Source organism: Ursus arctos, unplaced genomic scaffold, assembly GCF_023065955.2.
Source record: "Ursus arctos isolate Adak ecotype North America unplaced genomic scaffold, UrsArc2.0 scaffold_22, whole genome shotgun sequence".
Taxonomy (NCBI): domain Eukaryota; kingdom Metazoa; phylum Chordata; class Mammalia; order Carnivora; family Ursidae; genus Ursus; species Ursus arctos.
In genome coordinates, this window is record NW_026622897.1 from 62,929,750 (window position 1) to 62,946,755 (window position 17,006).

At 45.0% G+C, this 17,006-nt stretch overlaps 1 protein-coding gene across 11 annotated transcripts in view; it reads right to left on the reverse strand.

The window, feature by feature from the left end:
* The window catches only part of IRAG1 (inositol 1,4,5-triphosphate receptor associated 1), a 129,578-nt gene that overhangs the window by 45,364 nt on the left and 67,208 nt on the right, over positions 1-17,006 (reverse strand). For 6 of the 11 annotated variants that reach the window (XM_044379493.3, XM_048217417.2, XM_057316818.1 and 3 more), the window contains 7 exons: positions 16,803-16,873; positions 14,501-14,674; positions 13,860-13,937; positions 13,031-13,083; positions 12,809-12,856; positions 11,022-11,639; positions 9,155-9,233 (listed from right to left, as the gene is read on the reverse strand). In XM_044379493.3, coding sequence (XP_044235428.1) covers positions 9,155-9,233; positions 11,022-11,639; positions 12,809-12,856; positions 13,031-13,083; positions 13,860-13,937; positions 14,501-14,674; positions 16,803-16,873 — 1,121 coding nt within the window. The remainder of the gene's footprint in view (positions 1-9,154; positions 9,234-11,021; positions 11,640-12,808; positions 12,857-13,030; positions 13,084-13,859; positions 13,938-14,500; positions 14,675-16,802; positions 16,874-17,006) is intronic. The other 5 variants (XM_044379495.3, XM_057316819.1, XM_044379492.3 and 2 more) reach the window with 3 other exon arrangements.

Sequence of the window (17,006 nt, forward strand, 5' to 3'; positions counted from 1 at the left end):
TCTAGTTCTTCCCATTGCTCCCCATAGTACCAAGCAGGCTCTTGTGTCTGGGGTTCAAAGTTGGTTGCTGGCAACTGAAAGCTATAATATTTGGAAAAGTCCCCTCTCTTTGGCAGGCTTCTCAGGAGACCTGTTGCCCAATTACTCTTCCTCAAGTGATTTCAATGGTTCAATCACCAGTGTCCTACATAGAAATCTGGTTCCATATTCCCATAGATAGAAATAGAAACAGGGTTTTTCCAGGGTAAAGCTAAGGTCATTAGATCTTTTACAGATCTCAGAAATAGATGCCTCCTAGCCAAAAGAACCAATGAACAGCCTTTTATTATCTCATAAAACTATCCTGGGTCTGTGCTCTGAAAGCAGAAAGAACAAACCAAGTTTTCTCTTTCCTATAAATCTTTCTCCTGTTTGAAGACAGCTTTGCACCTCTCTAAAGCTTCCCTTCTCCAAGCTTTACCCTTGTTTTTCCAACTGCTCATTGTTATCCACTATGGCCCATGCCTTCTAGATATCATCCCCTACCTGCACACATTCTGGTTGTTGCTGTCCCAGATATGCTCTAACAAGCGCTTAACTCAGGAAGACATGGGCAAATGTCCCTGGCATTGACATTTGTTATTCATGCAGCATAGACACACTGTACCTTACTATGGGCTTATTGTACGTTTAGGATGAAAAGCCTCAAATCTCTTTTACTTGAGCCAAAGCAGGTGTCTTCATCCCATACAATGGTTACTTTCCACTTGCATGCAGGACTTATAGTTATCCATGTTCTACCATCTCTCATGGGCAGGTTTCCAACCGGCTCAGTCATTTTCCAGAATTGTAGGCCAGGCCAGAGGTCAGGACTAGAGGCATACTTGTGGTAGCCATCTAAGTGCAGCTAAGATTGGGAGTAATGTGAATTAGGAGTTTCTCCAAAGGAAACCATGCAGAGAAAAGAGGAGTTATAGTTTGGCTCAAGGTAGAGAATATTTAAATATTTTGTGCTTTCCAATAACAGAACAGTGTTCAGGAGTTTGTCAGTACTCAAGCTATCCCAGCAATGTCTGGAGGGCCATCTGTTGGAAATGGGGTAGTCAGCGATCCTTCCTTGGATATAAGATTGAACTAGATGTTCTCTTAGCTACCTGTCATCTTTTGGATTCTGTCCTGGCACTTACTGCTCTCTGACATTTCCATGTGACAGATGATAAACCTTGCGGTGCCTCTGGCCTTGCGATACCTTTATGGTGTCCACACTGTACCCAGAAGAGAGATAATTAAACAGTGGACTCCTGAGAAATCTATATGATTGATTGAACCATACAAGAACTAATAATCAAGTGAAAGCCATACCAGGGGCTTTTGCCTAGAGAAGTTGCCTAGGTTGAACCTCCCTTGCCCCACCAAAAAAAAAAATAACTAGGTAGGCCTTCTAGCCCTGATAGGATGGTTGTCTGAAGGATGATCCTAGAACTTGTTGATCCTAGAACCAGCCACCCTCCTCCTGAACTCAACAATTACAAAAAATTTTAAACGAACCATAAATATACCAGCAACCCTCAAATGTAAGAAAAGGCAATCATCTTTAAAAATAATGGCCAGAGAAAGACAGAACTTCCTAGGAATAAATGTAGAGCTCCCACCCTTGACAGCCCTTTCTTCTTCCCTCAAAGAATCATTACTGACAGGAAGATATTAAGAGGAAGAATTCTGGCAAGAGTGTAATACCACAGAATGAGAAGGGAAGTAGACTGAGGGGGTGAGCAGGCAGCCTCCAGAGGAGATTCAGAAAGTTTCTTCAGAAAGGAAGGATCTCCATGCCACTACAATACTCCAACAAGAGAAAAAAACTGCCTGTGCTGCTATTTGCTTTTCTTACTGAGTAGGAGGGGAGAGGAAAGGCAGAATGATTGCACAGCATTCTACCAGAGCTGATTATCTCAAACAATATGGAGGGATTTACCAGAAAGTAAGACAAAAGAAAAAATAAAACAAGCCCATCCAATGAAGTGTGGGCAGGAGACACATGGAAAGCCCCAGTTGAAGCTGCCCTCTACCCCTGACCACCACTTTTGAAAAATAGCATAGTGGCCGAACTCCTTGTATTTTGTCTATTTTTTCCTTCCTCTCTCTGGCAGGAGAGTGAGAGTGGCTGCTGGGAATAGTTGGGCCAAGTCTGGAAAATAAACACCTGGGCTGATTGTCTCTACAATTCTACCCTGAATTGGGAAAATAATCTATAATCCACTACTACTGTCCCAAAAGAAAAAGATATATCCACACTGTGGTGTAATAAATGCACGTGTTGGACTATGAACAAAGTTATAGAGAAAGAGCGGAAACCAATCCCACAAACACCACTACCCACAGCTCCATCTGAACTTCCCCTCTTCCCCACCACCCAAGCAGTAATAAAGCAGACACAAAATACCCAGTCTTCAGCTAAGCACTGCAGGAGGACAGAGATCTCAGAAAAGGTAGGAAGGAGTCAATGAAAATTGACCTTCACAATATATCTAGGTAAAGAGAAAATCCAGGTGAAAATGTACACATGAAAAAGAAATAAAATGAAAACAATGGCATGGTAACTACATGGCAGCTAAGAAAGGCTGAAGTATTTAGAGATTAAATAATGGACCTGTAGTTGAGATATTGGTGAGAAATTTGCAGATCGTGTTGTCTCTGAACTAGTGAACAAAACAAAAGGAGCAACGAACATATTCAAAGACATATGAGAAGAAAACTTTCCTCACTTGAGGGAAAAGCTGAACTTGCAGATTGAAAGAGCATGCCATGTTAAGGAAAAAATTTATCTATCTATCTATCTATCTATCTATCTATCTACACACACATACATGTGTATATCCATAGCCATATATACACATATATATCCATATCCATGTATACATATATGTATAAAGAAGTGCTTCTCCAGCTACCCTCATGGAAAGAGTAAGCCATCTACAGGGAGACGTGGAGGTTGAGGGGTGCTGGAAATCAGCTGGTCTCAGACTTCTCTACAACATTAAATACAGTGTAGTATCTACCAAGTTCTGAGGGAAAGAATGACCCAGAATTTAAAACTATCCAAGCTGTCCTTCAAGAATAAAGGTAACATTTTTAAACATACTAGAATTCAGGAAACAGCACCTCTGAGCCCTTCTAGGAAAACTATTGGATAATAAAAACTAGCTAAACAAGACATAAATCAAAATCATAAACTTGGGAATGGTGAGCCATTGTAAAGGGACTGATGCTGGGCATTAAATCCTTTTACATATAAGTTTAGGGCTAACCAACTATGGAACTTATAGTTACAGAATGAAATGTAAATGTTACAGCCTTGACAGTATAACAAGAATAATTTATCATTTGTATATGTAGAGATGGAAGAATAGGAAGAAATATGAAGGTGGGAAGAAATGCTGTCATTTTCATCTTTTCCCGTAGGAAGTCAATAATCCAAATTTGAAACATGTAATCTAAAAAAAAAGTACCTCAATGGCTCCAAACTCTTAATGCATTTAATAATGTATATTTTAAACTTCTAGAATCCTATCCATTTTCTGGAGGAAGAAATTGCCAAAATTTAGCAATTCCTACAACTTCATTCTGCTTTAATTCAAGTTTAATTAAATTTTCATACTTTTTATCTAAAATAAGTACATCTAGCAATCTAACATAAAAATCTTCTTCCTTCCTCCCTTCCTCCTGTTTTCGTGGGGAAGAGGGCATTTGTTAGAAGCTATATTTACTTTCTTTGTATTTTTCACTATTAGTTGAACATTTTGATAATGTGCAGGAGGCATTTTAACAGTAGAATTATTTTAAACATATCTGCCTGTATTAGCTCATTCCAATGAAAGTATTTGTTTCTGGCAATCTCCAGGACTTAGAAAAATAGCTTCTGGGGCTTCTGATTAAAGATGCTCTGAGACTCAGGATGACCCCCCAAAATGCCAAAGCTACTGGATGGGGATAAACTTTCCTCAGATTGATCTTCTCAAGGAAGCCTTTTCCCTGTCTGAGATCTGAGGGCTCTGAGCTCAGACTGGGGGTGTCTAGAGGGACTGCCCACACCTCTCTCAACCTCCATGTCCAGATATCCAACCACTTTCTAGACATTGTCACTTGGATCAAGATGACGTAAACAATTTCAACAGCCACCATTATCAAACATCAACTTGCATTAGATGTAGTTTTCCATTCATTCCTTACAACAGCCTTGCAAGATAAATATTGCTAAGCTAATTTTCTGCAAACTAGGAAATTTAGGCTCAGCTAAATTAAATAGACTTCCCAGTGTCCCAGCTAATTAGTGGTAGAACCAGGATACAAAACTAGGTCTGTCAGACTGTGGCATCCAAGCTGCTCTCCACGGGCATTAAACACATACAAATCCGAACTTGCTGTCTTCCTCCTCAGGTGAGCTCTTCCTCCTGTTCTCCACATCCTCATTAATGACACCATCACCCACCTTGGCCATGTGGACACACACCTGGTGGTCTTTCTGGTCTTCCCCTCTACCCCATCTCCTCACCAAGTCCTGCCAAGCTGACCTCCAAGTAGCTCTCAAACCTGTCCCTTCCATGTCCCTCCCTGTCCATCTCAATCTACAGCTTTAACACCTGTCACCATGCTGTTTCCATACCCTTTTACTGGTCTCCCTGCCTCCAGCTTCTCCCATTTCAGGCCAGCTTTCATAATCTGTCAAAAAGAATTATTCTCAAACTTAGCTTTGATCCTCACGCTTCCCTGTCTACAGGTTTCTCTGGCTTTCCAAGGGGTCCTGAATGAAGTTCAAACTCATTAATTCTCCCTCAAAGCTTTCACTCTACCCGTTCCCCACTTATACCCCACCCTTACTGCCCATCTCTCTAGAACACATGACCCATACTTGGTTCACATGGGATTCCTTCTGTTCCTCGAACACGCCGAGAACTAGAAGATGCCTGTGTGCCTTTGCTTCTGCTGTTCCCTCTGCCTACGATACTTCTTTTCCATAGCTCAAAGCTGCTCCTCTGGAATCCTGCCCTGACTCACTCACCCCTACTGAGCTGGCTGCTTCCTCCTCTGTTGTGCTAGGTATTTTGGGTTGTAAAGTCTTAACACAATGTATTGTAGTGATTTGTCTATCCTTGTGTTTCCTTTCCGAGAAGGTGAAGGTGAGCTCATTCATTTATTCAGTATTTATTGAGTGCTTACTATGATTCAGGCAATGGGCTTGGAGCTAGGGATATAATGCTGAGCAAAACAGGTCACTTTCCTCTGGGAGCTGGTTACCTCATGGGACAGAGATTAATTAGAGAAACATTACATTTCATACTGTGGTAGATTTTATAAGACAGAAGGATCTGGAGGTACTGGAAAAGTGTTCCCTAGAAAAGTGACATTTGAGCAGAAATCTAATGACTGAATGAGAGTTCATTAGGCAAAGAGAATGAGAGGAAGAACATTCCTGGTTCTGTGCCTATGCCAAGCCAAGAAGAAGGAGGAATGAGTTGTTGAAGAAAGGCCAAGATACTGAGAGTGAAAAGAGTGGCCCTCAAAGATGTGGGAAAGGGGAGCAGGGTTAATTACACAGGGCCTTGTCCATCCTACTAAGGACTCTAGTGCTCATCTTCAGAGCAGAATGAAGGCCCCTGAAGATGCTAAACCAGAATCGCATTTCAGAGATCCCTCTGGCTGAGAGTGGACTGTGGATTGAGCTGGGTAAGGAGGTCAGGAGTGCTGAGAGATGGGATAGAGGTTGTTGAGGTAGCCAAAGGGACCAGTAATGACAGCCAAGACAAGACCCTCTTCTTTTTTTTTTTTATTATTTATAATGATTTTTTATTATATTATGTTAGTCACCATACAGTACATCCCCGGTTTCCGATGTAAGGCTCTATGATTCATTACTTGTGTATAACACCCAGTGCACCATGCAATACGTGCCCTCCTTACTGCCCATCACCAGTCTATCCCATTCCCCCACCCCCCTCCCCTCTGAGGCCCCCAGTTTGTTTCTCATAGAAGACCCTCTTCTTAATGGCAGAGCCTGAGTCTTTTTCACCTCTGCATTCCCAGCATGCAGCCTGGGAACTAGCCCACAGTCAGCCTCACATCTTTGGCTTGAAATGACCTGCAAATGATAAGGACCCAAACATCCTACAAATGATCCGTGAAGAGAACTTGTTGGATTGTTGGAAAGACCAGATGCAGCAGGAAAGAGCCTCCCAATCCTTAGAAACTGAAGGAGAGCCAAAGTTCTTAAGATTCCAGAATGTTCTGATAAGGATCTTCCCCACCTCCCAAAGGAACAGCTAACAATCATCATAAGAGACTCGAGTTTTCCCTATGAGCTCATATACACTGTTGTATTTAGGGCTTGATGGGTATTAAGAAGGGCACGTATTGCAATGAGCACTGGGTGTTATATGCAAATAATGAATCATGGAACACTACATCAAAAACTAATGAAGTACTATATGGTGACTAACAACATAAAAAAAATGAAAATACTAAAATAAAAAAATAAACAAAAAAGAGCTAGCTTCTCTAGCTTTCAGGGAGGTCTCCCAAAGTCTTTCATCCTGGATATGAGAGGCGATGAGGCTCTTTGATTCAGAATGTTCAGAATGTAGGAAAAGGAAGTCCCAACTCTGCAGATATCAATCAAACACATGTGGCTGCTCACCACATCTCCAACACCATTCTACATATACTGTGTAGCACACAGGACAACATCCCACATGTGATAGAGTTCCACAACCTTGATTATAGGAATTAAAATGTATGCCAGGTTTCTGCTGGAATAAAGACCAGTATCACATAAAAACGTATCAGCACAATGAAGTAGGTACTATAGTCCTATTATTATACCCATTATATAGAAGAGCAGATTGAGCCATCTAGAGACTAAGAAATTTGCCTAAGGCTATGGGGCTAGTAAGTGTTGAAGCTTGAGCTATTAAGCACCCAAAACCTAGAAATGAGAGAAAAAAATGGGAGGGAGGGCACATAATGGATATTTAAATTAGTATAATTTTTATAAGTTAATTTGGCAGTATGTATATGTATTTAAATATAAATGCCTTTTGATCAAGCAGTTCCACTTCTAACATATTATCCCATGGCAAAACTTATGTATTTATATAAAGATGCATCTAGGAAAATGTATAGAAATACAGAGAAGAAGCTAAGGTCCCCGAACAATTATGTGGAGCAGAGCCACCTGCTAACCTGACAGCTTGCTTTAGAATCATTACTCAAGGCTGAGACATTCTTCTCTACCCTATAGGTTATCATACTTCGGGGCCTCTATGTCATAGCAACTTAGATTTTATCTTAACTAATGCAGGAAAGTTGCAGAATACTTTAAAAGAAATACTTATGGAGAAAATTGGCCTTCCATGACACATCAGACACACCAGACCTAATGGACATATACAGAACATGATACCCAAAGCAACAGAATACATATTCTTCTCAAGTGCACATGGAACTTTCTCTATGATAGATCATATGTTAGGAACAAAACAGGTCTCAATAAATTTAAGAAGACTGAAATTACATCAAGCATCGTTTTCAAGCATAATTGTATGAAACTGGAAATCAATTCCAAGAGAAAAAATATAGTAAAATGTTAATATCTATAGAGTTTACATATATTACCAACAAAAAAATAAACCAACAAAAAACCCTAAGGCCCATATGGACACCTGGGTAAAGAGATGAAAAGCAAATCTACCCACTAAGAAAAAACAGAGTAAATAAATATTTAAAATGTTTAAATTTGACCTTGCTTGCTAGCAAATTAGTTGAAGTAATAACAAAGTGGCATTTATTGTTTATCTGATTCTTACTATATTCTGGCCCTTAAGGAGTGAAAGCAAAGTCCAGTGCTGGTAGTTCTTAGGAGGCAGACCCCTCTGTCTTTGTGGGTAGCAGTCTACACTGGAGGCAATTTGGTAAATGCAAATATTTCTACACTTTGACCCAGTGAATCTCAAGCCTGAGAATTTGTTCAAGGGAATAACCTGAAGGAAGAAAGAAAAAAACTGAGTACTGAGTTGTTTAGAGCAGGGTGGTTAATCGTAGCAAAAAGAACTGTAAACATCTGAAATACCCAACAGTCCATGCATCAATGCAAAGGTACACCCATTAAATGATAAATAAAAGGACATGTCAAAGCACATGGAGTCAGTTATGAAATAAGCTTAAAAAGTAGAAACAAGAAGTTATAGCTACACAAATCAATTGTGAAAAAATTATAAATGCAGGTAAATACTGGAAAGAATAAAAATTGCTTTTTTTTCAGAATTTATGGGTTGTGGGACAAATTTTAAGATAAATCTTTTCCTGGTGTTTTGAAGCTGCTTTAATAAGCACATTAAAAATTAAAAGTAGAAAAGTATATCATATTTTTTCCCAAAGATTTCCTCCAAAGATGGTTAATTTACAAGTTGTTGGAAATTTTACTTCTGGGAATCTTGTTAATGTTGACTAGGTAGGTGTTAACTATATTTCAGATCAGGGCTTCCAACATAGTTGGTGCACCCTGGGCATGCCCATACAACGATCCTTAAGCAGAAGGCTTCGGTGCTGACTGACCACAGGTAGCATGACCCATAGAAGAGGTGAGCCAGGAGATGGGGAGCAGGAGGGAGGCAGGAGATCCAAAGTCTTATTTTCTGAAGATGAGTTTGGCAGGGTGGGTGGGTGGGGAGTTGCAGGACCGGGGAGGAAAGGGCTGGGGTCTGGACTTTGTGGTGACAGCAGATTAGAAAGCAAGAGATGACTCTGATGTCTTGAAAAGAGGAACTGTTCTATTTGAGTGACTTCCTGGGTGTGAGAGGAAAAGGAAGTGTTAAAAGTTGAGGCCTGGGTCACCCTTCCAGGCTTCCTAGGTCCTAACAAGGGTCAGGGAGAGCTGGCAGGGTCCAGAAGGGGGCTGGTTGGAAAGAGACAAGTTTAGAGGTTCTCTGAATGGGCAGGAAACATAATCTGATTCATTCATTTATCTGCAAATATTTACTGAGGGCCTCCTCTGTGTTTGGCCCACACTCACCACCGGGACAAAGGCCCTGACAGAAGTCTAGTGTTTACACGTTCACCTTCTTTTATCTGGTAAAAATGAATCCAGCACTGGCCTGAGGAAAACATCTGCCCTGATGCCACCTACCTTTTTCCTGCTCAGCTGCTTCACTAAGTTCTGGAAGCTTGAGCCCCACTAAGTTCTGATTTCTTATCAGGATGTGCTCCTTTTTAGGAAAAGAAGAAAACAACATTTCAGATGATAACATCAGGAGGAACTTTTCTCTTGGTTCTGTTTATGGCTCTGTGACCACTCAGCCTTATGTGGGAGGTATTAGGGGCAGCCTCAAAGGGGGGTGGACAGTCATGACGTGGTGACATATGAAGGGCACCTGGAAGATTGCTCCTCTCCCAGCCCATAAAAGTGCCTGAAACCCCACCATTAGCACCATATTTCTTGGGTTAAGAATTGTCGTTGGCATGGTCTGCCTTTTAAATAAGCCTGTGAGCCTCAGGGCAAATGAGCTCCAGCCACACTGTGGCTGAGAGCTACACAGCAAACAGAAGCAGAGCCCAGGGCTCCGGAGATAGGATGGTCACCTGGATGTGTATGGAGCTTCTGCTGGAAATGATTTTGTTGAGCTCATGACTGTGCTTTAAGCTGGCTAGAGAATAACTGGCTAGGGCAGTTGAGTATCCACTTCTAGGAGTTGTGACCTCTCCTACCCCCAGTTCCTCAGTGGCCAGTTATGGCACCCCTTGAGTTGTAAAACTGTCCAGACAAATGAAGCCTGAGAATTGCTGCCCCACTATACTGCCTGGGGCCTTAGCAGTCCAAGCCCAGGAGAGATGGGGATGCTGACCACAAGTCAATCAGCACCAGACCAGCACTTCCAACGTCTGACAGATCTCCTGGCCCCTTGTGACTTGTGCTTATGAGGGGATTTTCAGTCTCCCATGTAGCAGGGGCCACTTCAGTGGTTTGCCCCCGGGTAAAGAAGGAAAGGAAGGGGCCAGCAGAGGGTGCTCATGGCCCAAATGGAAGTAACTGGCCAGGGCCTTTTACCTGTTTCCTTAGCAGCTCCCCGGAGCCTCCAATTCAGAGCATCGTGGAAAGTTTCTGAATAGGAACGAAGGTTTCTGAATAGGACACATTGCAATGTGTCCCTGCTAGCACAGAAACCTCCTCACTTGTGCTTGACTGCTATCAGGTACCTCTTTTCCACATTCCGTAGGGGAGCCAGGGGAGCCTTGTCCAGTTCTAGCCATGAGGGTGCCAGCTCCCACCCCAGAGTCCTGGTTGCCTTGGCCTGTGGCCTGGGTTGGCCCTCTGGGGAAATGGGACTGGATAACGATTCCTTGTCCTGTTAATCTCTTCTTACCCTCACACACTATCTCTGTCCCCTACATCACTGGATACTCCCAATCACCCCCTGCATAGGGTGGCAGCCCCATGAGAGACTACTGTGCCTGGTTTGGTGGCCAATGAAAGTCGGGAACATCACAGACACTGGAAGAAATTCACCACGGGAGCAGCCCCTCATGGCCATCATTATACTTGAGGATGGATTTGAGGCCCTTTGTTAGCAGGCATCAGGAAGGAAAGTTCTGGAGCCTGACAAAGGGAAAAGCTATTCCATCCTCGGCATGACAAAGCACTCTATCAAGGGCTTCCTGTTTATGAACTGCCAGCTCTGGCTGGAGGGGAAAACACAGCCCAGTACTGAGGGCCCATGTGCCCCTCCATACACATGCCTTACCTTTAAAGTATGGCTTTGTGTGGCAACTATATCCCACACTGACCTCACCCTAGTAAGTGAGGTAAAAGCACCTGAAACATACTTATGAAGAAGATGCTGCACAGTGGGCCTGATTTATCAGGGTGGGGAAGTTTAGGGACCCACAAGACCCAAGTCCAGGCCACAGCTGCCCTGCCTAGCAGCTCAGCCCAGAGGTTTTCAGCCCAGGGGGGACCTGGAGTGCACACCCTACCCAGCTGGCCCCCAGGAACCTACCTCACGGAGCTTAGACAGTTTTTGCATCCGTACTGGCTGCACCTGTATCTGAAAGTCTTTGAGTCCGGGTGCCTTGGCCAACTTGCTGCCAGCTTTGCCTGAAAAACGCTTCTCTTCCTCTGCCAGAGGCAGCTTGGCAAGCACTTTCTGCAGCCGGGGGCCGGGTTCTTCAGGACCACTGTCCCAGGAGACTCCCCGCTGTAGGGGCGGCCGGGAAGCAGGGGGCCGCAGCTCAGCTTTGGAGCCAAATTTTGACCCTGTTGGCTCTCCAGCTGTACCTTTTCCCTGAGGACCCAGGGGAGACACCCCTCCAGAGCCCTGGGCTGGACCTCTGGGCAGAGGGTTGCCTTCCCTAGCTGTCTTCAGAAGTGCCTTTCCCAGCTCATTTTCAGCAGGGCCAGGCTGAGGGCTATTTAGGGCCATTTTCCCACCACTGCCTACGCCAGAAGCTGGGCCTTTGGGCGTGGCCTCAGGGCACTGGAGGGGATCGCAGTTTTCCTTTTGTTCAATTGCAGTCTCTTTGGACTTCTCAGTTGTGGGAGAACGAGGAGTCAGCCTGCCCTGAGACACTTTCCTCTGGTCATTCTGCTTCCGGTCAGCTAGCCCTTTGGAGACATTCTGAAAGAGACAAGGTAGAGCTGGGACTCTGGAGGCAGGTTGGAGAGGAAAGAGGTAGGGCCACTTCCACTGTGGGCCTCTGTTCCCACAGACCCTGCTAAGGTGCCTGTGTGTATGTGTGTGCACTGAGTGGAGGAGAAGGGCTTCTCAGTCAAGTCCGAACCAGTAAAGGGGAATCCACAGACAAGTCTGAGGTCTATAAAACAGACAGGACAAGAGGACCTGTCATTCACAATCTTCCAAGAACTTCCCAAGGGCTAGGAGCTGTGGAGGACAGTGGAATAGAGGACAGCTTGGGGGCAGTCACAAATTTTGCCCTTGACTCAGTTGCCCCAGTTTCTGGTCTTGACTCTTCCTGGCAAGGCACTTAACTCTTAGGGACTCAAATTTCTCATCAGATTTATAATTCTCTGAAATTATTACAAATGTAAATGTGTGTTTATGTGTGCATGTTGTATGTATTTTTCTGGGAAGAGAATCCATAGCTTTCAACAATTTCTCAAGAATTACATGATCCAAAAGAGGTTAAGGATCTTTGGATCAGGTGGTTTTTGCAAAGGTGATATCTTACTACTCAAAAGTTCTAAGATTCTGCACTCTTATTTCACTTCCCAAGGGAAACCTGCTTTGTGAGGAGCATTTGTATAGCTATCTTGTGTGAGTGGTGGAATTCTCCCAGAGGACTCTATCTTAGCCCCTGTTCTAGATGAGATTGTATTTCATGCTGCCCTGGACATCACCTTGAACACTTTGCTCTGAGCAGGGTGGGGCCCTTCTAGGGCTCATCAGCAAAGATGAGATTTTCCAGGCTACCCCCAAGAAGAATCCCAATGAGGAACTGGAACTTTACTGTAATTTTTACTAGAAGACAAAAGCAGCAGTCTTGCCTGACTGTTGCTGGCTCCAGCGGTCCCCCTGGTCTATGGCCAATGGCCTGAGTGAAGGTACAGGGTTATAGGGTTATAGTGAAGGTGATTCCCACTGAATCCTGCCTCCTTACCCCCTCCACTTTAGACTTCCAGTCGTGATAGAACAGAGGAACTTTTAGCTTCCCCAGCCTTGACCCTCTACTCATGTACACCCACTTGAAGGCTGCCCAGGGCTGGCCTAGACTTTTGGAATGTGTCTCCCACACCCAAATCATCCAGATGAGCAGAGCTCACACTCACAGGCTCGCCAAGATGAGGTGAAGAGAGTTCGGCCTCATCCCCCTTCTGCTGGAGAAAGTGAACACAAGTCAGACAGCAATGTGAAGAGACCATATCTCCTCTTGAAATACCCTCAAAGTGGTATAGATGCTTTCCCCTCCCAGCACCATCATCTCAATGGATCATGAAGGGGTAAGAAGAGAGACTAGTTGGCATAGAAACCCCAATCAGGACCCTTATTACCTGTGGTGGTGCTCCAGGCAAAGGGGACTGTGGGCCACTGCATGCATCCAAACCTGGAATGGTCCAGACACTGGTGGGTGATGTCCAGCACCCCAGACCATCAGCTGTCCCTTTAGCAAAAACACATCTACCTCCCCAGAATGCCCTTCCTTGTTTCCCTTAGGTCTGGTTGCCAGTAATACCTGACTTGTGGAGTACTTTCCACATGTCAGGTTCTATGGTAAGCCCACATTTAATCAGCACAGAAACCACATGAGGAAACCAAGGCAGAGGGAAATCAAGGTCACACATCCAAGAAGTATCAGCACTGAGAATTGAACCCAGGCTCCTGGCAAGCCTGAGCTTGCCCCACAGCTCTGACGAGGGCAGGCTGTTCTCCCTGGCACCATGCCTCTTTCCGAGCTGGTTTGAAGGTGTGGCCCTGTACACAGTCTAATGAAAGGGAAGAAACCAAAAAGAAAAGAGTCTCTCAAATAGAGGCCTTTCTAAATAAGCTCTGGGGTGGCCTCTCCATGAGTCCTCTCTTAGCAGAGAAAGCACTCATTGTAGCCCCTTCCCACAACCTTGCCTCCGTCCTCACCTACCTAGACTCATCCTGGGCTAGGCCTGTCTCCCCACACTAGCTCAAAACCCCAACAGAAAGTACATCCACCTCCTCAGAGGTGCCCCATCAGGCCTAGCTGGGAGTCCTCTGGAGAGGAGGCCAAACAGGGGTCCTGACTAGAAAGCCTGCAAGATGGGATGCATCCTTGTCAGGCCAGGGATCGGACTCAGTTGCCATCCAAAGGGAGAAGCCAGGACAGGAAATGCTGGGGGCACTAGACCTCACCAGGTGGCGTGGAGACAGTAAGCGAGTTGCTTTGAGAGGATGTCGGAGAAGCTCCGGGGCTGAGGTTTGGGGAAACAGCTGTGGAGACAGACACAAACTGGCCAGCATTCATGAAGGTTTATGACTTCAGCCTAACAAAGATATCCTTTCAGGTATTTCTAACCCATGGGAACTGGGACTGCTTCGTCAGGTCAGGAGCTGATTCTGGCCTGCCATATAAGGCTCCTACCACAGGAGGACTCCACCCATGTAGGGTGGTCTAGGAACCTGTGCACATGGGCATCACACAGGGACTTCTATGTAGGATTTAGGGAGGGGAAACCCATGTTAAATTCATGGGTATCATAAGGGCTGACATTTCTTGGTGAAACAAAAAGACACAATAGGCCCAAAAAATGAAAAGCAAAGTTGTCTGGGCTAGAGTTGGATCTGTAGTTTAGAGCTTCTGAAATAGGGTAAGATGCCCTCTCTTCACAAGATCCTCTCCACAAGAATCAGTCCACCTGGCGCCTAGAGGCCTGGGGTTAGGCAAGTCAAAGGCCATCCCTTAGAAGCAGGGCTCCCATTACAACTGGGTCCTGGCAGCCCCCATCCCCTACCCCACCTCAGAGGGGCTCAGGGCAGCCACCTGTACATCCTACCTGACGGGGAGTCTCCGGGGCCGCTCCTGGACTTCCTCCCACGGCGGGTCAGGAATCGTTCACTCACCGACTTGGCTTCTTCCAGCAGCGCCAGGTTTTTCTTCTTGTCTTCTTCTGAGATGCTGATATCTGGCAGCTGGTCATTGACCAGGTCAATAACGTGCCCTGCAGGATCTGCAGTGGGAGGGTGAACTCTGGGCAAGAACCACAGAATCCTTGACCCCCCACACCTTAGCCCAGGGAAGCTGTCCAGAGTGGACTCAGCCAGCCAAACTTCAGCCCAGTGCCAGGCCAGGGAGACAGATAGGGCTGCCTCAGCAGGTTTGTAGCCTATAGCTATGGCAGGTTCTCTGTAACAAATGGTCACAAAGCCACCTAGTTTCCCAGTACTGTCCTAAACTCTGCCATTAGGGAAGGCCATCAGGAACTCTACCTCCATGCTATCTTTCCCTAGTGTGTTCTTCTTTCAGGTCTCTATGTGTTCAATAAGCTAGTGAGCTTAAGATGTGTGGATAAAGAACACTCCAAAGATCATGGCCACCTTTCCTCCCTTCTTTCCTCTACTCACACTACCTACCCCCACCCTTCTCCAAAACTGCCTCTTCTCCAGCAGTGCTTCTCTGGGTGAATGACACCACTTTCCCTAGCTGCTCAGAAACATGGGAGTCACTCCACACTCCTTCCTCAGTCTCTTCACATCCCACCAACTGGTCATCAAATCCTGATCATCGTTGACCTCAGAAATATCTCTGGAACTTGTGCCTACTCTTCATTCTTGTTCCTTAGATCTTACCTGCACAATTACAACAGCTACTTCAGAGGTCCTCTACCTTCACGCTATCCCCTTCCTACCATCTTCCACTGCCTATCAGAGTGACCTTCCTAAGAGCCATATCTGACCTTGCACTTCTCCTGCCTCACATCATCAGGATTCCTTATGGTCCCTAGTCATGTGCAAATGCCAAACTGGGCCCAGAACCTTTGTTCATCCCATGTACTTCTCCTAAGGCCCTTCCCCTCCCCCTTGGTGGTGAACAACTCTCATTGTGCCTCTTTAACCCCCCTTCCCCTTCTTCTACTGGTCGTAGCTCCCCAGTGTGCATTGGGTAAAACCCCTCTGAGTCTCAATTACGTTAGTTAGGAAGGAGCTAAATCCTATCCCCCCACCTCACCCGAGCCATGGCCAGTCAGAGTTCAATCCCCTGGCCACAGTGATTGACTCAGGGATCACCATGGGAGGCCAAAGAGAGGCAAGTCTGGGAACTGTGTTTGAGTACACAGGAAGAAGCACTCTCTTTCGACTGATGGGACATAAGCTGGGAGTTCCTGGTAGCCATTTGCCAAAAAGAAAGCTAACACATGAAAGGAAATTTGAGAGATGGGATGAGCCAATTGCTAATGACCCAGTTTGAGCCCCTGGATCCAGCACTCCTTGAAACGACATGCTCTGGCTTTTATTAATTTTTATGTATGTATGTATTTTTAGCATAAGGTAGTTTGAGTTAGGTTTCTGTCATTTGAAAGAGTCCTGACTATTACACACAGCAGAGACAGCAGAGCATTCAGTTGCTCTGTTATGGTTCCTGCTCCCTCACCGTGTTGTTTCTTCCACCCAGAACGCTTTTTCTTCCTTTTGTCTGTCTGTTGAACTCCCTAAGGCACAACTCAAATACTCTCTTTTCTGGAATACCTATCCAGCCTTCCCTCTCCCCAGACAGAATTGGTCCCCTTCTTGCCTCAGTTTCCCTAACACTTCTTTAAAGGGCCTTATCATACAGTGTCCTGATTATATCTGTTCACTTTTCAGTCTCTTCATAGACTATGAGCAACATGAAGGCAGAGACCAAGTCTATATCATATTTGTGTTCCAGTGGTCCAGAACAGACCCTGAGAAACCATATGGAGAATGAGCTGGTGATTGGGGCAGCGATGCTTGCATTCAAACGCATACCTACCTGGATGTGGACCTTTCTAGCAGGAGATAGAGGGCTCTGCCTCCTGTGCCCCAGAATTGAGCCTTGCCCTGCTGTTCTATCTCTTTAACTTCCTCATCTTTCTCTTCACCCCCTGGCCTTGTCTTTTTACCAAAATAAATTAAAATTAGATATCATACTTCTTCTGGGCTCAAACACAGAGGGGCAGACTGACTTTGCCTTCTTACGCTCATAGGTATAGACCTGCCTGAGAATTAGGAGAGGGGAAGGGGCTGAGCTGCCAGATCTCAGTCTTCCTGCTCAAATATACCTTCAGCTGGACCCCTATCTCTGGTTGCAGAAATAAGATAATTGGACTAGCCCCTTACCCACAGAAGTCAGTGAAGCAGTAGAAACCTTCAAGTGTCGGTGAGAAAGCCTCCTGTGGGGACTGTGAGCTCTGAAAGACAGAACAGAGTCATCTTGTTAAGAAAATTTGTCCACAGCTTGTAAATAGGCAAACAGATACCTGTATATTCTTTCAAAGTCATCCTAGAACATCGTCTTATAAGCTTATCTAAGCTTGAAAACTT